Consider the following 24,409-nt stretch of genomic DNA (forward strand, 5'->3'; position numbering starts at 1 on the left):
TGAACCAACAAAAAATAAAAACATAGAGATGAGTTGTCGCTTGTCACAAGATGCATGGTGACATGGTTTGTCAACTGAATAATACAACCAAGGATGTCATATCAAATTATATTTACTCTGTCCTTATGTCACTTAACTTTGATTCAACAGTTTTCCCGACTATTTTATGACATTGTCAAAGGCAAAAAGACATACAACATATCTAGGACTTACAAATGAGGAAGCATGGAACCTTTTGCTCATTTCCGTATTTGGTTGAACAACACATTTAAGTATGAAATCCCGTCATACGAGAGAGGCCATGATATGATATCATAAAAAATGGTCACTAGATTTATTTAAAGAATGCTCAGTATGCAGTGATGGATAAAAATAATTAAAACAGTTGAACTTGCATTTCAATCAGCACTTTTAACTGTAACATTTCAACAATAATTAGCAGTAATTGACGCTGTTTAAAAATCGGATTTCATCACTTTTTTTTAAGAAGAATATTTGGGGAATTTTAACAAATTTTCATCTTTGAAATGAGAAAAAAGATAAAACAATACACAAATACATAATGTGTTATGGACAACTCACACTGACGACCTGTTTTCCCAAAAAAAAAAAAAAAAGGATTAATATCTACTTGTTTTCAATCCACGAAAATAAAAATATTTAGAAACAAATTTGTAAGTTCTCCAGACAGTTTTTGAAAACTGTTTTCAGAACAACACAAGCAAATATAAAGATATCTTCAGTTCTACTAAAGAAAGGATATGAGGTTTGACACTTTGACCAATTGCTAAAAAAGATGAAAAATAAGGATATTATAAGATATTTGATTAAGTCGATGCAGGTTAAATTTCAAGCTCATTATGAGACATACAGTTTAGAATCTTTAAACAGAGACCTAAGCCCATGGTCCCCCCACATCAGATTTTAACTATGGGATTTCTATCACCTCATACTCATGGGAGATGCTGAGAGGAGATTGCTTTGAAACAGGTCTATCTTCCGACCAAAGCTCCAAATTTACAGTCCCTGTCCCCCAGTGGATGAGACACTTGAAAACCTCGTTCACATTAAACCGATTGACTAGCCCCAAGCCGATACATTTATCAATGAGCACCCATTCCCCTGCATAAGAAGCCAATGGAAACTAACTTGATCAATGAGTAGGCAAAACATACAATAAAGTTTCAAAAGGTTACAAGATGATCTTGGTGAAAATAATTTCTACAAACTATGTTAAAATGGTGAAATAATTTAGGCGTAGTTTAATCAAGTTGGTTTGCTAACTCACCACAGTTTCTGTCATGTTCTTCATTTGCTTTATATGTTTTGTGGGTATTTTAACATACAATTTTGCATGTATGCTTCATTTTGCACTAACTATAATAAAAGATAAATGGGCAATCATATAACCAAATCATCGGTTTTCAGAGAGAGGTTATCCATAGCCTTTCATCCCCCCAATCAATGCTCCACTTTGGTTGTTCAGATCTCTCCTTTAGGCTTTAGGTGTACTTGGATTAATATTTTAGAGGCTATCATGTGCAAAGATATTCTTGGGAAATATAGTTAGGTTTCTAATTACATTACCTTCACATATCTATTTCCATGTAATTGACTCGTTTTTACATGTATTTATGTTTCTTATTACCTATCTAATTATATCTAGATCTATGTAATTGACCATAACTAAATTGATTTTGGGACACCCAGTGAGGATGGTTTAAAAGAGACATTGGAATACAAATTCTAAACCATAGATATTAATTGGGAATGTGATTATGCTGCAAGCCCCACCTGGGATATACCTAGATAGTTTGATTGTTGGGAGTTTTATGTTGTTTGGGTCTTAAGTTGTTTTATAGGCTGCTTATTTAATGCTTTTTATAAATTGTTTCATTTAATTTAAAGTCTGGAACTTTAGTGCTTTAGTCATGTAGGGTTTTAGCAATTTTCCTACGAATCGAGGAAAAAAATACTAGAAACCCTAGAACCAAGCTAGGTCCTACCCTTCTCTATTTTCTGACTAGAAGCATCACAATAAGCCCATAAGTCTGACACTTCCAGCTCTCAACAGATTCCCAATTTAAAATCCAACCTCTAATTTAATTTTGTTGGCCCTTACCATGTTAGCTTTTACCAATTCTACACCCTCAACTCTGTAGTGGAACTAAGTAGCCAACGTGACTCTAGTTGTTCCTTCTTCAAGCACTAGCCTCTTTCATATTAGATACCGGCATCACCACATCCGACAAACTAGTAATTACATCCTTTCATCAAGTCCTATTGCTTTGACAATGTAGCTCCATAAAGAAAGTGAGCGAGGAAACAGATTTTTTCCATCAGAAGGAAGCCAGGGGTCGTGTGACTTGGACCCCCTCAAAGAAGACAAATATTAAATTACAACAAAAAGAAGCCATTACCAAGGAGGTCATAATGCAAAAGCGAACAAATAATTGAGAGTCAAAGAAATTTCAATTTTTGAAGGAAAAAAATGGGTTGCAATCAAAAGGAAATAAAGAAGTTCCTCAAAGTTTCACATTTGGTCTTGGACATCCCAGCCTCAACATTTCCACCTATAAAGTTCCTTTTTTATTATAGGTAACATTTCCACCTATAAAGTAACTGCAGCATAACAATTCTAGGATGCCGAAGACATAATTGTTTATTTGTTCATTTAAAAGCTTGAGCATAATTTGATAGTTTTAACATATTGAATACATTGAGAAAAAAGAAGAGGAATTAGCGAACTACAGATATTTTTTTACTTAAAGCATTAATTTCCCATTTTTCATGATGTGCATTTTTAATTTCTTATTGTCTCCTGCCTCTTGGAAAAGTTGTTATTGACTGGAAGGACAATAAATGACAATATTATAAAGTAAAGCACGCTTAGGGCTAGTCTGGGCTATTTTTTAAAGAATAGAAGGAAGTCACTCCACCAGATCTAGAAGGAAGACAAAAATATAGAGGGCCCAAGTTCATCTTTGGGTGTCCTCAATTTCTTGGTTACCCAAGAGTTTTTTTATATTCCCATCACAGCGAAATAGCTTCCACCATGATGTCAATGAAGATTTTTGGCAGGTAAGAACAAAAAATCTTACCATTAGGCAGTTGATTCCCTTCATAAAACTGCTCCCCAGATTCTGGCCACACTTCATGCTTTGTCCCGTCAATGGAAGTGAATGACACAAAAGATTCTGTAGGGTGCAAGAGGGTGAACATTGGGTGTACTCTTAAGCACACAAGTCTGCAGCACACAAGCATAACCAAGGGTTATGCATACATTTCAGAAAGAAATAAAATGCATATTAGAAAAACATAGACACTGACACAAAGTTAGAACCATAAGAATATAGAAGATAATAAATGCATCAAAAGCTTTCCCATCTACAAAGTTGTCAGTTTGGTAGGAAAGTAACTAGATAACCTGAAATCAAAGAGACCTTTTTTATTACTGCTGCTTATAAGCCAATCAAGAATAGAGTGCAAATTTCATCATAAAATTGTAATAATTAACTTTTTCCATCTCAGCAATGCACGATAATAATTAAGGAAGAGAAAAGAACGAAGATGAAGAGAGCGTAGTTTTTGGAGCAAACCTTGAAAACCCACCAGAACCAGCACCAACTTTACGAGCAATAATGCTAGAGTCAATTTTGAAAATCTTCGGATTCTTCTTTGGAATGTATATTTTCCGTTGAAGAATCAATCCACCACTAATATCACATTCTAACATAATTGATTCATCCTCTCCTGCATGCTCAAGATTACGCCTACAAGGAAAGAGAACATAGAGAATACAATTACCCAAAGAGCGAAAAAATAGAATAGAAGAATAAGCAATAATGCTATTCCCAACATTCCTCCTTTTCAGGCAGCTGTAAAAAAAAAAAAAAAACAGAGTTTTTTCTCCTTCTTTATGCCAAAAATATTTTAATGCTAAAAACATGAGGTTTGGAAACTCACAAACATCTGAATTTTGTTTGTACTTAAACAGAGCAGTAAAGCAGATCAGCAAATGACCGCAGATCTCTGAAACAAACAGTACTGAAGTGGCTACATTTTTCTTTCCCCAAGTAAACCTCAAGATAAGGTTACCGCTCTTTGCCCAAAAAAATCCCTCCCTTCCCACAGTTGAACCCAAAAAAATCACCTTTTGAACAGAAGAAATACTGAGGTCAAACCTTATGATATGATCATCTTCCCAGCCAAAACATTAACCCCGATAACATGTTAGACTTAATTATAAGAACAAGAATTCACCAGAGAGTGTTGCTGAAACCACTATATTTTTATTTTTAAATTAAAATGAAGTACATGATAGCCACACAATGACTTCTCTTCACAGGTGCACTAATGCAATCTAGAATCGCATGCATTCTAACACCACAATGCCCAAGAAACAAAATTTTATTTCATCCACAGAATACATGAAAGAATACCTGTCAATTAGACAGGCCCATGGCAAAGGTTTTGACTATATAACCTATATCCATGGATCTCAAGGAGAAAAGAGAAGGTGGGGGGGGGGGGGGGGAATAAAGAGTTCCCCTCATGATCTCCAAGAGACATCCAATACCGCCAAAATTGACGTTGATACTATCCATAATTCCAATATCAAACTTGTTGCCTTTCTTGCTGTAATAGGTTTTCTTTCTATAAATTCTTCTTAAAACCTCTGTTAAGAAGCTGACACCTTTCTGAGCGCCATATCCATGTCTAAGCTTCATCCATTGCACAAGTGATATCAACGCTAAAGATCCTAAATCCAAGGGAAGGAAATTTAAATCTGCTCAAAAGAACATGGATCTGAGCTTGATGGGCTAGATACAAGTTGAAGATCCTTTTTTTTTTTATAAGTAAAATAAGTATTATTAACAAAGATGGGCAACAACTGCCAGTTACAAAAAAGTATGCCCTATTTACGAAGGCACGTTAGAAACTAAGAAATCATGAAGTTCCATGCCATTAAAGTCCACAGCAATGGCCCAAGTACAAAGAGTCCTAAAAAAGAAAACTTTTAGCTCCTCCATCGATCTCTCCTTGTCTTCAAACGTCCTCTCATTTCGCTCCTGCCACAAGCACCACATAATACAAATAGGAATCATCTTCCACATCTCTTTGATCTAGTGCACACCTCAGATAAATGTCCAACACGCCAATATATCCAGCACGGATTCCGGCATAACCCATGCTAGATCCATCCTTTTAAACACCTCATTCCAAAGCGTCCTGACTACCTCACAATGTAAGAGTAAATGATTCACCGACTCGCCCCCTCCTTTACACATACAACACCAGTCTACGATGATTATCCTCTTCTTTCTCAAATTATCTGTAGTAAGAATCTTGCCTAATGCTGCTGTCCACTCAAAAAAAGAAGCTTTGTGTGGCCAAAGCCTTCTCCATGGAAACTGTGCCTCTGGCACTTGTGCAAGGACCTTATAATAGGAATGAACAGTGAAAACCCCTTTTCCTGCAGGAATCCACAAGAGACTATCTTCCTGCTAAATATTTGGACGATAAGAGTACAAAAAACTATAAAAATCTGCAAAAACCTCCATCTCCCAATCCTGTGCCGCCCGGTTGAAATTGATATTCCAATGAAGACCCCCTCCTGAGATTCCCATAACCTCCGCCACTGTAGCATCTTTGGCACTAGCTATCAGGAATAGAATAGGAAACAACTCTTGGAGAGCACTGTTACTACACTATGCATCCTTCCAAAATCTGATCTTGGCACCTGAACCCACCTGAAATCTAGTGTGTCAATACAAAACCTCCCACCCTTTTCTAATGTACTTCCATAGCCCCCCTCCATGTGCCCCTCTAACTTCTCTAGTACACCAACCCTCCCCTAAACCACCATATTTATTTTCGATCACAATTCTCCATAGGGCATCTGGTTCCTTGGTATATCGCCATAGCCATTTACCAAGTAACACCCGATTAAACAACCGCATATTTCTGATGCCCAAACCGCCACTAGAGATAGGATGGCATACATTCTCCCATTTGACAAGATGAAATTTAAACTCTTCTCCTATTCCACCCCACAGAAAATCTCTCTGTAACTTCTCGAGACGACCCGCCACACTTGCCGGAATAGGGAATAAAGATAAGAAATAAGTGGGTAAATTAGAAAGTGTGCTTTTAATTTACCCACCCTTTCGACAAGTACATTCTCTTCCACCCTGCCAGTTTCCTTTCTATTTTTTCAATTACTATATCCCAAATTGAGCGTGACCTTGGAGCTATACCCAAAGGTAATCCCAGGTAAGTCATAGGAAAAGACGCTATCTTACAACCCAACGTGTCAACCAACTCCCTAATATGTTGAACCTCTCCAGTCAGTACCAACTCGGATTTATCATAGTTCACTTTTAGACCAGACATGTCTTCACAACCCGCAACTGGTCCCAATCAGCTTCGCACATAATAAGCGTATCGTCTGCAAACAGCAAGTGAGAGATAGTAGTAATACCCCTGCTTGGAGAACCAATCTGGAAACCCCTAACCAAACCATTAGCCAACAAAGCCGAGATCATCTTGCTTAGTGCCTCCATCACAATAACAAAAAGTAAAGGAGATAACGGATCTCCTTGCCTCAGACCACGAGAACTCTGAAAGAAACCCTCAGGGCTACCATTAATCAATACAGAGAACCGTACCGTAGAGATACACCACCTAATCCAAGACCTCCACCTTTCACTAAAACCACACCTACCCAATAGATGTATGAGGAAGTCCCAATTAACATGGTCATACGCCTTTTCCATATCCAACTTGCACATAATACCTGGGTTTCCAGTCTTCAATCTGCTATCCAAACATTCATTGGCAATTAGGACCGCATCAAGGATCTGTCCTCCCTTAACAAAAGCATTTTGAGACTTAGTCACAATTTTTCCCAGAACCTCACTTAAGCGATTTGCAAGCACTTTTGAGATAATCTTGTATACACCATTTACCAAGCTGATAGGCCGAAAATCTGAGATCTCAATAGCCCCGGCCTTTTTAGGTATTAAGGCAAGGAAAGTGAAGTTAAGGCTTTTCTCAAAATTTCCAAACAAGAACAACTCCTGAAACACCTTCAAAAGATCTTTTTTAATCACCTCCCAGCATTCTTGGAAAAAGCCCATAGAGAAACCATCAGGTCCAGGAGCCTTGCCTTCTACCATTTTCCTTACTACATTAAGTACCTCTTCCTCATCAAAAGCCCTCTCCATCCTGACCACATCCCCCGGTTCAATAATGTTAAACACCAACCCATCAAGAGTAGGCCTTCACCCCTCCTGCTCAGTAAGTATCTTTTCAAAAAAATCAACCATATGTTCTTTGATAACCTCTTCTTCTCTACACTCCACCCCCTTAATTTTCAACACCTCAATGTTATTGTTTCTTCTATGCGAGTTTGCAACACTATGAAAAAACTTCGTGCTCCGATCCCCTTCCTTTAACCATAATGCTCTTGACTTTTGGCGCCAAGACATTTCCTCCTACAAGATTATTCTCTCAAGATCTGTGCCCAACAAAGTTTTCTGTGCTTGTTCTTCTTCAGTAAGGGGCCTCCCCTCCTGTAGTCTTTCTAACACCTGTATTTCCATCCACTTGGTATTTTTGTTCTCCTCCACATTGCCGAAAGACTGTCTATTCCATATTCTTAAATCTCTTTTTAAAGCTTTCAACTTATTTGCAAAAATAAAGCTGGGTGTACTCTCAAACTGATACGAAGTCCACCACTGTTTGACCCTCTCCACAAAACCTTCTGATTTCAACCACAGATTCTCAAACTTGAAATACCGTCTACCACTCTGAATGCCTCCACAATCCAGCAAGATAGGCCAATGATCTGAAGTTGAAGATCCTACACTAACATATTTTAACCGCATGACACAAGCAGACTATCATGTGTAATTATAAGTGTACAGTGCATTCAAACATTATCTCGAATTGTCCTTATTTTTTGGTTAGAAAGTCTTTAGACACCAAAGGTGAGATGGTGAATGCAAAACCACTAAAAAGCTTGTCATCTACTTCAAATATTCTCCCTACTTTTGGGGCCTAGAAGAAAAAATAAAAAGAGCAGGTAGACAAAAGGTTAATTAGATGTAAAAATTAACAGTTGCCTCATACATCAGCCCGTTGTAAAAACTTTGGAGTGAATCCCTCTGTTAAACTTATGCTTCTCCAATAAAGACTAGTACTGAAAAGTAGTAAACTCACTCGATGACACTGTATTCCTCAGAACATCCAGCAGAGCGGAACTCAGTGCCGCTATATTCTTCATATCCATTGATATCAACCCTGCTGTGGAGCCATTGCATACCTTCATCCATGATTACATAAAGAAACAAAATACCAACCATAAAGAGAAGTTAATGCACATCACAATAGTATATTATGTTATTTTATGAAGAAAATAATACTAATGCAGCAGCTCCTAACATTATTAAAAAATCCTCATAAATAAGACTCAGTCGCAACTTAGTAGACTAGGAAGGGTGGCAATCAAGCCCCATGTTAAAACTAAACCAAAATATCAAATTAGCTTGATCTTATTTTTGCAAGGGCCTTTCGGGAGCATAAGAACAATTACATGCAATGTGGCACCTCGCCACAAACACATAGGAAAGGCTCAATATATTCTTTCCTCAAAAAATCAGATAAAGCCTCGTTGACCAGAAAACTTTATGGGAGCTACAGCAGCGAATAACACCAATTTGTAAATACAGACAGGCAAAGAGCGTCTTCGTTAACCCATCTATGGGAGGGTGGTGAATAGGAGTGTAAATGAGATTGCACATTATCTGAGAGGGAGAAGTTCTTAACATCTCTAATGATCTTAAGGAAGCTTCAATTGAGATCTTGACCAGTCTATTTGGAGAATAAGTCCAAATGTAACTTGTGCTTTCCTTGGGCCATTCAAGTGGTATCAGAATCAATCTCAGCCAGAAGTGTGGGACTTGAGCGATGCCACAGTGGAATGTCCTAACGAGGGGCATCGAGCATATGAGTGGGGGAGATTGTAACACTCCATATCTATGGGAAGAAGGGTGGTGGATGAGATTCCACATTGCATGGAGGAGAGAAGTTCTTAGAACTTATGATGATTCCAAGGAAGCTTCCATTTGTAACCTTGATTAGTCCTTTTGAATTATAAACCCAAGTGTGACTTGGTCTTTCCTTGGATCATCAAAGTCATATGCAAACAGATAAATGACATAATAATATTGATTGTAATGGTTACTAAGATGGGAAACTAAGGTGGTGATTGTGAGAAAAGGGGTTGTAGATGGTCACAAATGGTGGTGCCACCATGCCACAAACAGTTTGAGACAAGGTAGGGGCAACATAGACTACTGTAGAGAATAGTGACAATAACAATGACTCCCATGATATGACTAAACAATAATTGATTGTATTAGTATACTAAGATTTTATTGTCAACCATTTTCAAAGTACACAATCGAAAAGAAAGAGTAGATATCATCAAGATTATCCCATTCAAAAGTATTACCAGAAGGAAGGTGTGTCATGGAAATAATTCTACCCCCTATCCAAGGAACTACTTTCAGAATCCAACAACCACTTTTCAATTCAATGGGAGTCCTTGAAAGTTCTATTCCTCGTTGCCCAGAAACCTCTTCTGCATCTGGAATGCGCTTAGCCCTTTCTGCATTTAAAAACTTAAATCCTCAGCGGAAAGCATGATAACTTAGATATTCCAACATTGTCAGTAAAACTTATTTCTAATGATAAATAATATTCATCCCTTATAAAGATTATGGTGAAAAGTATAAATAGTATAGGATACTCTTTAAAGGAAGAATGCAAGACGAGTCTAAAATCATACAGCTTTTACCCCCAACTTCCTTCCAATGCCCACCCCCACTACCCAAGAAAAAAAGATAAAAATAATGACGAATTATCTAGTAAGAACTCTGGGACAGCTATGTGTGGACTATATGTAAACATAATAAACCATAACCATTGGACTATACCGCAAAAGATGCAACTCCTCAGAAAAAAATGAAGAAACCACAAAAATCAAAATATATAAAAAAAATGTGTTTAGAAGGTTTAGAAAACAAAATATATTGAATTTAAAACAAATTCACATATAGCCAGATCAATATGCACTCAATCATAAAGGTGTGTGCAAGTACACAACGTTGAAGAAGCTATATTACCCAAACAAGTCCTGTATTTCTTTTCACTGGCAGAGACCAACTTGTATACTTCCTGTTCTGAGGGCATCATAATCTGAAGAACTTCTCCATCCATGCCCCACGATTCAAGCTGTTGGAGGTACACAGATTTGATATGAAAACTTTACAACACTGGATCATGTTCATCATCTTTTTTATTTTGATAAGAAAGATTATAAATATGAAAATAGGCATAGCCCAAGTACACAAGTAGTATACAAGAGAATACCTAATTAGGAACTAGAGATAGATGCAAGAAATTCATGAAAACTACGATACTGAAATCTATAGCCATAGCCCACATAAATAAAGTCTTATAGAAAAAGTTTTTCAGATCTTCCATAGAGCACTCCCAATCCTCAATGTTCTGGTCATTCCTCTCCCTCCAAATACACCACAATAGACAAATAGGTGCCATCTTCCACACAGCTGCAATTTGAGAAATGACCGGTTGAGTGTGTGCTCTTTATAAGGGTAATCCTACCCCCTTTTGATAGATACATCATTTTCCACCCAGCTAGCCTACGCTCTATCTTCTCCAACACATCATTCCTAATGGACTTGGCCTTGAAAGGAGCTCCAAGAGGAAGATTGTATGTTGTCTTTTACGATATGCATATCTTAGACTATTCAGCATTTTACCTAAAGAAGAAGAAGACTTACCATTGCACCTCCGCCAAGCAATAACTGTACATGCAGCCGACGCTTTGGCCTCTTCCATAATCCTTCAGTTTTTGAAACTCTCACAGTAACAACTGACGCCTGAATTTCAGCAACATAGTGTGTCAACAGATATTCACCTCTAGTGAATTCATAGCCATCGCCATCATCTTCAAAAAGAACACCTTCAGCTTTCCCTGTAAATAAAACGATAAGTATGTCCCTAGAGCAGGAAATGACCTTTTAAGCCTAATCCATGCAAGACTTTAAATATAGGGAGCAAAACCTCCAGACCAAAAACCTTTCGGGCATACAATAATGTTTCAAAATATGATCTGCGTTTGGTGCTCCATTTTTACTTGAAAAAGAAGTATCATTTTATTGGTGAGCAAAAGACCCTGTCCAAGTACACAAAAAGGATACAAAAGATGCACCTATCCAGAAAATGAAAAAAAAAGGTCAAGAAAGCCTAGAAACTAAAGCTGGAAGCCTGGAAGAATATAAATTTGCAGTCATCCAATGGAGTTCTAAAAAAGAAATCCTTTCAACTATTCCACAATTTTCTTAATATCCTCAACGCTTTGGTCATTACTCTCCCTCCAAATGCACCATATTAGACAAATAGGGATCATTTTCCACAAAGTTTCACCTTGGTGGTTGCCAAACTATATCCTTAACACATGAAAGATCCTCCACATGTCAGGCATAACCCAACCAACTAGAAAAGATTCAAACAGCTTGCCATATTCCATTTGAACTACCATCCTCCAAATGGATTTCCTTTTTATTGGCATAATTCCATAACTACTTCTCCGCAACTTGCCATATTGGGGAGTGCACCTTGGACCAATTCACTAAGTGAAATTTGTGCTCTCCCCCACACTTACACCCCTACAGGAAGATCCCTCTGTAATTTTCAATACCCAGCCAACCTTCTCGATCCTTGGTATCAACATTCCCCATTGATAATTGAGGAAGGCGTGGCTGCAATGAAACTCGTTACAGATGAATAAATGGAGGAAAAAAAAAACCAGAGGCTTTATGTAACTAAACAAAGTAGCTATCCCATCCCAATGTACCATGAGCATTAGAGCAACAATGGATGAGCTATGATCTTGTTCTAACACAGGAGGATTTCACAAACTCTGGCTTCCCTTACGCCTGTATCACAACTTCCACCATGCCACCAACCTACGCTGATTTTGCTGCACATATACAAACCTTGTTATCTCTCTACTCATCATCTCTGAAATAAAATAAACTCCTTCCTCCGTTGAGAGCCCAAAAACCTTAAGGCCTTGTTTGGTTACGCAGTTAAGATGAAATGAGATGAGATGTTTTGTTGAAAGTTGAATAAAATATTGTTATAATATAATTAATATTATTTTTGTTTTGGGATTTGAAAAAGTTGAATTGTTTATTATATTTTGTGTGAGGGTTAGGGAAAGTTGTAATGGTTATATGAGATGAGATGAGATAGTTTGATTTTGTATAACCAAACCAGCCCTAAGACTTCACCCAAGCGACTTGAAACGCAATATTCACTCAAGGCTACATCCTCTGATTAAATTAAAACCCTCTCCTTATCCCATAAGGATGGGACCTGCAGAAATGCATGAGTCCCACCGTCGAAGATGTCAGATTCAGGTGGGGATAAGTTGTGTGTGTGTTTGTGAATGAGTGAGAGAGAGAAAGAGAACCTATGGCGCACCAAATTTATATGCATCGCTAAGCGTAAAATTCAAGTCTATTCCAGAAAAGCTGAATGCAATAAACTTACCATGTTCATCTAAAGCCACAAGAAGTGTCAAGTCATCTGAAGGACTAGCTGCACCAACATGTTGATGAGGAGGACCAGAAGGTATAATTGATCCACCTTGTAAATATAAAGCTGGCAAATCCTGAAGTCCACAAATAAATTAAAGGGACAGAGAGCATACAAAACATTAAAATCCATAAACATTAACTGTCAAAACAAAGATGTAGGAATAGATACTGGATGAGAGTCATCAAAGTCAAAGCGCAGCCAAGTTCCATTGGGTATTGTCCAGTCCAATTTATCCAGCCCTTGATCACGCATCGTGCTAATCAAATGGCAAGGTTGTTAATAAAAATTTTATGGGTCAAGTACAAGATTTATATATGATGAGAGAGAGAGAGAGGGAAGGAGAGATCTTTATTCTGTAAAGGGTTACAAATTACACATTCAAGATAAAGAGAGTTATGATTTTCAAAAAAAAAAAAAAGTAAAAACTTTTTATTTTACTTTTCCCAGTGACGCAAATAATGCCTATTGCGCAAAGTGGAATAAAGCTACATGAAAGAGAAGAAACACTGGAGTCATAACAATCTATGGACTTTCAGTAAGACCAAATTGGGGAGGAATAGGATGAGAACCTTGCATATACTAAAACTGAACCCAAAAGAAAAGAATTTTCAAGCTTCCTTAAGCTGGGATCTTTTGTATCTGCAAAAGCAATCAATATACATTTACAAACATGTGTAATATGTAATAATATTCTTAAAATCCATCTCACGGAATTTGACTAGGTAACAACATGAGTACCCACCAGCGAAAAAAGTAGGCATTGCCACTGGAGTACCCACTGTATGAGCCATATAGAAGAGAGTGTATATGTACGGTATAAGGCGGTAGCGCCTTTTCAATGCCAGGCGGCAAACTTCTTCACACTAATAAAACTGGAGTAAGTTCCAACTAATTGTAGGCAAAACAGATAAAGAACGATACAGAAATTGGACAGGGGCAATCGGTAATTTCTGAGTATACATAAGACTGGAATGAGTCATTTCCACTTTTAGGGTACGAAATGATATAAGCTCTCTATATTTTAGTACAACACTTGCGCACTAGAAACTCAGGTGGACAACTGTAGCATGATAAAACAATTGTAATCATCCTCAGAGTATTAAATAGACTTCAATGGGATGAAAATTCCACAATTCACACTTCATATGGCAGAAAATGCGAAAAATATCTCTTTAATTTTCTATGATATATTGAATATAGAGAGGTAAGTACACAAGATTTTTCTAATCTGATAGGGCTATGGTACCCTACTAGAAGTACTCATCACAAAAATATTTGGTCTTCTTTTTCATACCCCCCATTACAAATACTCTAGCCGCCTCTTTCTTCAACATAATTACTTATCTTTGTAAAATAAAGTTGTGATGTGGCAGAAAACAAAAAGCTAAAATATAGGAAGGGGGCAACATATTAGTTCAAGAGGGACCAAATAATCCTATAATATGAAAAGTCTTACTTTTTTCCTATGAAAATCCGCTGATACTCTTTCTAGGATGTAAACTGATTAGTCAAATCCATATGAAATGAAAATTTCATGCAGGCATTAAGGGACTGGGATGGTTGGTGCCTTACTCAATTACAATAGGGTAATGTTTTGCTTGTTACATTTCACTTTACACAAATATCATTACTATTCTACTTGAGACTTTGGCTTAGGCAGTCAATGGATGTGATTATAAGCAGTATTATATTATTTTAATGTATTCCACTGATAAAAAAAAAAATATTACTTTAATGTATTCCATGGTAAAGAGAACATTTTATGTTAACCAACAGATTAAAATGGGTATGAAGCACATGGATATGAGTTATATCTTTAAATGGAAGATTGTTAGAAATTATCCTTTCATTAAAAATCAGCTTTCTTCAGTGTCAGATCTTTTATAGCATACCCAGTTCCAACTCTGGATAAAGGATGGTAATGTTAGATGGAAAGCTAGCATAAATTTTTTATCACAAGTGATAGTTTAACATCAGCCATTATTTAGAGGAGAAAGGGATAGGAGTAACAAAGAAGGATACCATATAACAGACAAAAATGGTTTTTTTAAAAAAATAGATTATTTATAATTCATATGTAATTAACACAAAAGTTTCAGAACTTCTATCGTATATTTAGGTAGTTACTTACGAAGGAAGTGATTTTAGGAATTCTGCTGCAACTAAATGAAATTGAAACCAACCAAGGAATTCTCTTAGTTTTCACGAATTAACTTAGTTATCATATTCTTAACTTTCTGCAGTTTTAAGTATGACTTACAATAACTAAATTACAAAGGCATCCTTTATACAGCAGTAAAAGCGTGTAACATAACTATCCTACATTTAATTAAGGTCAACACTCTAATAAAGATGCTTGAGGTGTTAGCATAAAGACCAGGAGTATCCAATCTTGCTACGTATGTTTTCTCACTTATCAATATCATTCTAACATTTTGGGTTTGTCGATGAAAACGGGGGAACATATTGGGGAGTATCCAAGAGTATTATCATTCAATGAAGATGCTGTATAGATATGGCTCACTTTGTTTCTTTGAGATGATGAAAAATAGGCTAACCTCTCAATCAAACAATTATAGAAACATATACAGCAAGAAAGCATACACGACATTGGATTCCAGCCTCACCCATATTTTATTCATTTCACGATGATCCTTTCAAATGTGAAAATAAGAAACACTAGGACAGCCAGTTGACATAAACTTATAGGGAATGAATTATATATATAAATTATCACAGGTCCATTTCTAAAAAGAATTATACATCTGCAACTAATCAAAGTGGCACAGTTAAGTGCTCCAATCATCAATAACTTAAAATGCTCATCACATACAAACCACAAGTTAGAAACCAGTATAATGTAATTGTTGTAGTACTAAAGGAGGACAAACCTCTTCCCCAAAAGACCAGGGTTCATGGTCAATGGTGCCAGTTTCAGAATGCCCACGGCAAAAAGGAAACATAGCGCCTACGCCCATCCACCTTCCAAAAAGCATGGGTGTTGCATTTCCAGCGAACCCACCAACATCAGGTCCCGAAAGTGGCTGACCACTAAGTCCCTGAACACAAACCAAAACCAAAATTAGAAGTTCCATGTTGAAAAGAAATTAGAAGTGTCCTGTCAAAAAAATTGAGTATGAAAGTGCATCTCTAGAGAAACTATTCCGTAAAAGCAAAACAGTTCACAATCTCCAAAACTGAACAAAGTGAGGGAAGAATTCATACAAATATCTAATGTTAGAATTCAGACAGTTCACAATCTCCACTACTATTCATTATTTTATTATTACTTTTCACCTATTTTTCACTACTATTCAATATTCTATCATTAATTTTTCATTACTTTTTCACTACTATTCACAAAATATCTGAGATCACCTCACTATCCAAACGCAACCTAAATGAACGAAAAGGGGGCAATTGTTTTCAGAAAAGAGGGACACTGTTTGCAATACCCTTCCCTTTGGACATTCCGCAATACAATTTTTGGCTTCATAAAGAAATAGCAGTACCCTTCCCTTTGGACCTATCTCGACTTGAACTACCCTAATTCAAAGACCAATTAAGTCTCTTAAGCTCCCTCTGTTTCTTGGAACCAGCTTTCTTGGACTAAGAATGGCTCATCTCAATGGCTACGAGAAGGGCCATAAATTGCTCTTCGTAACCCACACACTCCATTCCCACCATATGTTGAATGTCCTTTACCATTTTGAGTACCCAATCAAAGATCTCAAACTCATTTGGTAATTTCAATGGGAATGGCTCCCTATCCCCACCATCTCCCTCCCTTCCAATCAGGTTACATCCTTCCCATTCAACCACAGTACCCCCGTTGATCTCAACATTAACAGAAGGAAGGGTAATCTCCTGTGTTTCAGGAACCAAAAGCACATCCTCACTAACCTCGGTAAGCTTTGTTGTAGCTCTACGAGGCTATCTTCCACGAAATCCACACTCCTCACGTCTCCTTCCGATAACACCTCATGAAGCTCAAACACAGTCGATGACACCTCCAACTGGGAAGGTGTTGGTTCCATGTTAAGTATTGGGAGTTTCTGTGTGCAGGACTCAAGGAAAAGAATTTTCAGAGCCATAACTAAACCTTCTTCCTCTACACGCAACGGTAGGATCTGCTCCACCATCGTTGCCGAATTCACCGTTGTGGTGAGGGATGTCAATGGACAGCTTTGCTATCCATCATCAATCTTCTTTCCTTCTATTCTTCTTTCCTTATTTTATCTTTACTTCCGTTACTTAGGCTTGTACAGAATATATAGTTTCCTTATAAGGCTAAGAATGCTAGAATCACTCGACAATTAGTTTCTTCCCATGTATAGTTCTCTTGTAAAGTTTCTATATAATATACAGATCACTCAAAGGCCAATTGATTCGGCTATTCATACATCGTATTTTCAGTTATCTTGACATGGTATCAAGAGCCGGTTGAATTTTTTTTCTCTCTCGGTTTCGTTGTTGCCTGCGTGCATCGTATTTGGTCTCGGTTTCGTGTGTCGGCGTTGTCTGAGTCTCAGCAGCATCTCTCGGCTTATTTGATTTCTCGCGTATCACGACAGACAAAAGCGCTTTGTATTTTTTTCGGCAATCTGTTTCTGGGGTAGCCTTGTCGGCAAGTTCTGTCTCAGTTGTGGGCATTTTCGGCATCTTCTCCCTCCATCGACAAGCTCCTCTTCTGGAGTGGTGTTTTTCGGCAGCCTCTGTTTAAGGTCTGGGTATTTCTTTTCCATTTCTGAGTTCTCTGTTTAAGGTTCTGGATTGGGTGGTTTCGGCACATTTTTTTTTTTCGGCTTGGTATTATTTTTTTGGCTTCTCACATATGTCGGCAGAAAGTAATCTATTGGGTCCTTTAATTTTATTCTCGATATTTTGTTTTGCCTCGGATTCCATTTATTTGCAATGGATTCTGCACCTGTGTCAAATTTACAGGCAAAAATTATTCTACTTGGGCTTTTCAGTTTGAACTTTTCCTCAAGGGAAAAGACCTTTGGGGCCATATTGATGGCAAGGATGTTGCACAAACATCCAATACTGAAAAATCCAAAGATGTCGTGTCTACTCCTTCTTGGGATGTGCTTGATGCTCGGATCATGTCTTGGCTTCTTGGTTCGGTGGAGCCACATATTGTCACCAACTTGCGGGCTCATCGCTCCGCTCAATTCATGTGGAATTACTTGAAAAAGGTTTATCATCAAGATAATGATGCTCGTCGCTTTCAGTTGAAACATGCGATTGCCATGTTTCAACATGGTAGTCTTTCCATCCAAGACTACTACTCGGCATTTTTGACTCTTTGGCATGAATATACTGATTTGGTTATAGCGGATGTTCCTGTTGCCGCACTTTCGACTATTCAGAAGCTTCATGCGACTAGCCGGCGTGATCAGTTTCTGATGAAACTACGCCCAGAATATGAATCTGTTCGCTCTTCTCTGCTGAATAGATCTCCTGTTCCCTCTCTAGATATTTGTTTTGGTGAGTTACTTCGTGAAGAACGTCTTAGTACTCAAGCTATTCTAAAGCAATCTCATGGTAGTTCTGAGACGGCAACTGTGGCTTATGCTGCCCAAGGACAAGGATCACCTATGACTTCTAAAAATTTGCAGTGTTTCTGCTGCAAGGCATATGGGCATATTGCTGCCAATTGTCCTAAAAAATATTGTTCTTATTGTAAGAAAAATGGTCATATTATCAAAGAATGTCGTATCCGCCCCCAAAATCGTCAGGCTCAAGCATTTCAGACTTCTGTGTCTGTTTCTCCCGCAGCGACTTCTGCAGCACATGACTCTTCCTCAGGTGTTTCCTCTGATCTTGCACCTCCTGCAGCAACTTATTGCACCCCTGAAATGGTGCAACAAATGCTAATTTCAGCATTATCTGCGATGGGGTTTCAAGGTAAACATTTTACTAAACTCTGGTACGTAGACTCGGGAGCTTCTAATCACATGACAAATATGCCCATTGCTCTGTGTCATGTTCGGCCCTATGCTGGTCAATCTGCTATTCAAACTGCCAATGGTAGTTCTTTACCAATAACTGCTGTCGGAGATGCCTCTTCTACATTTACTGATGTGTTTCTTGCTCCTCAACTTTCCACGAATTTTATTTCTGTTGGTCAATTAGTGGATAAAAATTGCGCTGTTAATTTTTCTGGTGATGGTTGTGTTGTGCAGGATCAGGTAACGGGGAAGCCGATCGTGAAGGGACCTAAAGTGGGGCGTTTGTTTCCACTATTTTTACCTGTTCCAGCACTTTTTCCAGTTTCTTCTATTACGTCTTTTGCTTGTAATAATATTCCTAATCTGAGTATGGTGTAGCATCGTCGTTTAGGCCATCCCAATACTCAGATCCTATCTCATGTATTGAATTCTGGTTTTCTTGGTAATAAAGAACGTTCATCTTTATCTCGAGTGTGATTCTTGTAAACTTGGTAAAAGCAAAACTCTTCCCTTTCCTTTGCATGCTAGTAGAGCTTCTCACTGCTTTGATCTTATTCATAGTGATGTTTGGGGACCTTCCCCCGTTAGTTCACATGAGAAATTTAAATACTATGTGACTTTCATTGATGATCATAGCAGATTTACTTGGATTTATTTTCTTCATTCTAAATCTGAGGTTTTTCGTACTTTCACTAAGTTTTTAGCGTATGTTGACAATCAATTTTTTGCGACTATTAAGACATTACGCACAAATTCTGGTGGTGAATATTTGTCTAATGAGTTTCAGGCTTTTTTGGCTTCTAAAGGTATTATTCATCAACGTTCATATCCCGCTACTCCCCAACAGAATGGAGTAGCCGAACGCAAAAATCGCACTCTTCTTGACGTGGTACGTACTCTCTTGTTAGAGTCCTCTGTTCCATCCATGTTCTAGGTCGAGGCTCTGAAAACTGCTACTCATTTGATTAATCGTTTACCTTTCCAAGTCTTACACATGGAGTCTCCCTATTTCCGCTTATTTGGTAAGCAACTTAGTTATGATAATCTCCGTACATTTGGTTGTGTATGCTTTGTTCATTTACCTCCTCATGAGCAACATAAATTATCTGCTCAATCTGTTAGATGTGCATTCTTGGGATATAATGTGTGTCAAAAGGGATTTGTTTGCTATGATCCTACTTTACATCGCACACACATTTCTAGGAATGTTATTTTCTTTGAAAATCAACATTTCTTTCCTGTGTCTTATGTGCCCTCTCCTTCCACTGTGGTCCTCCCCTCCTTTGAGCAGCAATCCTCAAATCTTCCTCAAGTCAACTCTCGCTTTAAACCAGATATTGTGTATACAAGACGCTCCTGCCCACAGTCTCTTCCCATGGCTCATCCGATATCTGATCCTAACATGCTTCAGAACCAGTCAGTTGCAGCACCTCCAGAGCCCTTGGTACGACGCTTTTCTTGAGTGTCTGTACCTCCGGATAGGTATGGTTTTCCTTCTGGGCCCTCTATTTCAGCTCTTACTGTTGCATTATCCAATTTTGATATTCCCACATGCTACTCACAAGCTGCCAAGCATGACTGTTGGCAACAAGCTATGCAAGAAGAAATTGCCGCTCTAGAGGCCAATCATATCTGGGACATTGAGCCATGTCCTCCAACAATTGTTCCTCTGGGTTGCAAATAGGTTTACTCAGTCAAGGTTCAATCTGATGGAAGTTTGGATCGTTACAAAGCTCAGCTTGTTGCTCTTGGGAATAATCAGGAATATGGTGTCAATTATGAAGAGACCTTTGCTCCTATGGCTAAGATGACTACTGTTCGTACGATTCTAGCTCTTGCTGCTTCCAATGATTGGCCACTACATCAGATGGATGTCAAGAATGTTTTTCTTCACGGGGATCTTAAAGAGTGTATTTATATGAAACCATCACCGGGATTGTTTTCTCCTTCGACTTCGCATGTGTGTAAGCTTCGTCGCTCTCTTTATGGTCTTAAACAAGCTCCAAGGGCCTGGTTTGATAAATTCGAACCGCTTTATTACAATTCTCATTCAAGCAGAGCAAGTATGACACTTCCTTGTTTCTTCAGAAATCAAACGAGGGTATTGTTATTCTTTTGGTTTATGTTAATGATATTGTGATTACTGGTTCCGATTCTATTTTACTTGGCCAGCTCAAGACTCATCTCTCTGAGTCATTTCATATGAAAGACCTTGAGTCTCTCACATATTTTCTTGGTCTCGAGGTGCATCGTAGTTCATCTGGTATTTCACTCAATCAACATAAGTATGCTAGTGACCTGGTGGTTACAGCTGGCCTACAGGAGGCCACTTCTATTGATACTCCCATGGAATTGAATGTCAAGCTTTGCAAAGAGGAGGGTGATTTACTTGCTGATCCCAGTTTATACCGGAAGTTGGTGGGTAGTCTTGTCTATCTCACCATTACTAGACCCGACATTTTCTTTGCAGTACAACAAGTCAGCCAGTTTCTTCAGATCCCACGTCATCTTCATTTGGCTACTGTCCGTAGGATCATACGCTATGTTCAGGGCACTTCTGCCCGTGGCTTATTCTTTCCTACAGGCAATTCTCCTCGACTTATTGCTTATAGCGACGCTGATTGGGCCGGTTGTGCTGATACACGTCGATCCATTACTGGTTGGTGTGTGTTCTTAGGTAATGCATTGATCTCCTGGAAGAGTAAGAAGCAAGACAGAGTCTCTAAGTCATCTACAGAATCTGAGCATCGGGCAATGTCTCTTGCTTGTTCCGAAATTATTTGGCTTCGAGGTTTGCTTGCTGAGCTAGATTTTTCTGAGATCGATCCTACACCTCTACATGGTGATAATACGAGTACCATTCAAATCACGGCCAATCCTGTCTATCATGAGCGCACGAAGCATATTGAAGTCGACTGTCACTCTATCCGTGAAGCATTTGAAGCTCGTGTTATCACACTCCCACATGTTTCCACTGAACTACAAATTGCTGATATCTTCACCAAAGCTCTCACTCACCTTCGACATTGTTTCTTAAGTGGCAAATTGATGCTTGTTGATCAACCCGCATCAATTTGAGGGGGGCTGTCAATGGACAGCTTTGCTGTCCATCATCAATCTTCTTTCCTTCTATTCTTCTTTCCTTATTTTATCTTTACTTCTGTTACTTAGGCTTGTACAGAATATATAGTTTCCTTATAAGACTAAGAATGCTAGAATCACTCGACAATTAGTTTCTTCCCATGTATAGTTCTCTTGTAAAGTTTCTATATAATATACAGATCACTCAAAGGCCAATTGATTCGGCTATTCATACATCGTATTTTCAGTTATCTTGACAAGGGAAAGCATCCCAAAATGCTTTGGCGCACGAGTTTGTGCCACCCCCTAGCTGGAAAGCCATCCATGATGACATCTTTCACTCCAGAGGGCACCAACGTGCGAGAATCCAACTCACGTGGTACCACCACACGTTGCTCAGTGTAGATGCTGTCGGAATCCAACTCAGGTGTCGCCGGCGTACCCTTCGCAACCATCGAAACCACCTCTGATGGCTTGGTTTAGGTCTCACCGGTTGATGGGCCTGCTTCACCAGCGCCCCGTCTTCTCCAAACGTGACCAGGGCCCGCCCCTGTTGTAAGTTTGATTTGGCCCACGGTTTGAGGCCCATTACATCGGCCCAAATCCATTTTAGCATTTCCTTTACCCACTGGATCCTAATTGAGTGTAATGTTTTCCTCGGGCCTAATATCTGGCCCATCAGATCCCATACCTTTTACTCTACACAACTTAAAACACGTTCAATCCTCTCCTGGAGAAAATCAATCTGCTTTTTCATTTCCAGCAGAGCAGAGTACATGCCATCCTCTTTCAAGCTAACAACACAGCTGCCACCACCATATTGCCTCTGCACAGCACCTCCTTTCAGACTAATAGGCATGTCAGACCTTCCCTCCTTCTGCTGGAGGACCTCTCTGTACGATCGCCTATTGGGTTGGTTCACTACCACCATCTCCTCCTGATGGCACTTGGGCTGCCCCTCCTCTATTGCTAGCTACAAAGCCACCCTCTCTACCAGCCTCCCTCAGTGTATCCACCATCTTCCTCCATCCCTTGTCATCTCTCTCCTTTGGAATGAAGATGAAATTTCTTCTACCACCACCTCCATACTCCACTAAAGCCATGTAACCACCGCGTGAGTTAGAGCATCTCTACGCAATGAACCCTTTGTTTCCCTCACGATGAGCCGAATAGAACACTTTTCCTCCTCCCCTCAAACAGTCCTCTAAGGCTTTGGCAAACCAGAATGTTGTGGACCTCCCCAGCCTTATTTCCTTCACAACTCTCCAGCTCCTCTCCGCGATGAGCAAATATTTTCCATCCCTCAAGAACTCAAAAGCTTTTGCTTCTATAACTATCTGATTCTGGAATCCCATTATACAGTTCCAGTCAAATAGTAACCTCGCCGTTAAACGCCCCCCACCACCATTGAAAACGTTATTAGAAAGTTGAGTATCTTTAATAAAGCATTACTTGAGAAATGGTTATGGAGGTATCATCAGGATTGCGAATCCTTGTGGAGGGCCGTGATTGATTCAAAATATGGGAGTGCTTTTGGGGGGGGGGGGGGGGGATGGAGTTCTAATGAGGTACCAGGTACTCATGGTGTGGGGGCGTGGAAAAGTATTAGGAGTGGTTGGGATGATTTTGTAAACAGGTTTTTTTTGTGGTTGGTGATAGTTCCTGACTTCGTTTTTGGCATGATCAATGGTGAGGTGGTAGGGTTCTTAGTGCTGTTTTTCTAGATCTCTTCATATTTTTCAGAATTCGGATGCTTCAGTGGCTGAGATTTTGGACTGTTCTAGTGGTTCATCCCATTGGAATGTTCGATTTTCTAGAGCCGTTAATGATTGGGAAATAGAGGCTGTTTCTGAATTGTTTGCCTTATTGTATGCTACACATCTTGGGCGGGATGAGAGTGATAAGATGGTTAGGAGGCATAATGGTAATAAGAAGTTTTCAGTTCCTTCTTTGTACAAGTTGTTGTCAAGGCCAAATGGGGTACATTCCTTTCCTTGGAAGAGTGTTTGGAAGAGTAAGGTGCCTTCAAAGGTTGCGTTCTTTGGCTGGTCTGCTTCTTTAGGGAAGATTTTGACATTGAACAATTTCGGGAAGCATGGATTAATTGTTTTGGATTGGTGCTTTTTGTATAAGAAAGCCGGTGAATTGGTGGATCATTTAGTATTACATTGTGAGGTGACTAGGGTGTTATGGTATGAAGTGTTTAATAGGAGTGGCATGGCTTGGGTGATGCCTAGGAGAGTGGTGGATCTTTTTGTTTGCTGGAGAGGTTAAAGGGGTAATTTGCAAATTGCTGCTGTTTGAAATATGATCCTTCTATGCCTTGTGTGGTGTATTTGGGCGGAGAGTGGTCGATGCTTTGATAATAAGGAACACTCGGTGGATGAACTTAGACGTTTAATACCTTATTTCAATAGGCTTCAGCTATTGTGTTTAATGGAACAAGTGTCCATGATTTCCTTCTTTCTTTTTCTAGTTCCTGACTTGTAACTAGATTCACTTTTTGTATACTTCCTGCATAATTGGCTTTGTCTTGCTACTTGTCTCAATAAAATTTCTCATTCATCAAAAGAAACAAGCCATGATTCTATAGCTGGCCATCAGGAGAGGCTCATTAAGGATCAACTTTTGACTCGTGAGATCATCTCTAGAAATTGTTGCTCTTTGTGCAATAC

General features: G+C 38.8%; 1 protein-coding gene across 1 annotated transcript in view; it reads right to left on the reverse strand.

The window, feature by feature from the left end:
• Positions 1 to 782: 782 nt before the first annotated feature.
• The window catches only part of LOC109003359 (alpha-glucosidase 2), a 37,058-nt gene continuing 13,431 nt past the window's right edge, over positions 783 to 24,409 (reverse strand). The window contains exons 12-23 of the mRNA XM_018981471.2: positions 15,591 to 15,758; positions 13,442 to 13,562; positions 13,269 to 13,338; positions 12,868 to 12,955; positions 12,652 to 12,772; positions 10,875 to 11,068; positions 10,194 to 10,302; positions 9,521 to 9,676; positions 8,227 to 8,329; positions 3,600 to 3,773; positions 3,102 to 3,247; positions 783 to 1,122 (exon numbers count right to left, since the gene is read on the reverse strand). Of these exons, the coding sequence (XP_018837016.2) occupies positions 929 to 1,122; positions 3,102 to 3,247; positions 3,600 to 3,773; positions 8,227 to 8,329; positions 9,521 to 9,676; positions 10,194 to 10,302; positions 10,875 to 11,068; positions 12,652 to 12,772; positions 12,868 to 12,955; positions 13,269 to 13,338; positions 13,442 to 13,562; positions 15,591 to 15,758 (1,644 nt within the window). The 3' untranslated portion in view covers positions 783 to 928. The remainder of the gene's footprint in view (positions 1,123 to 3,101; positions 3,248 to 3,599; positions 3,774 to 8,226; positions 8,330 to 9,520; positions 9,677 to 10,193; positions 10,303 to 10,874; positions 11,069 to 12,651; positions 12,773 to 12,867; positions 12,956 to 13,268; positions 13,339 to 13,441; positions 13,563 to 15,590; positions 15,759 to 24,409) is intronic.

The sequence above is a fragment of the Juglans regia genome, chromosome 2, assembly GCF_001411555.2.
Source record: "Juglans regia cultivar Chandler chromosome 2, Walnut 2.0, whole genome shotgun sequence".
Classification (NCBI taxonomy): domain Eukaryota; kingdom Viridiplantae; phylum Streptophyta; class Magnoliopsida; order Fagales; family Juglandaceae; genus Juglans; species Juglans regia.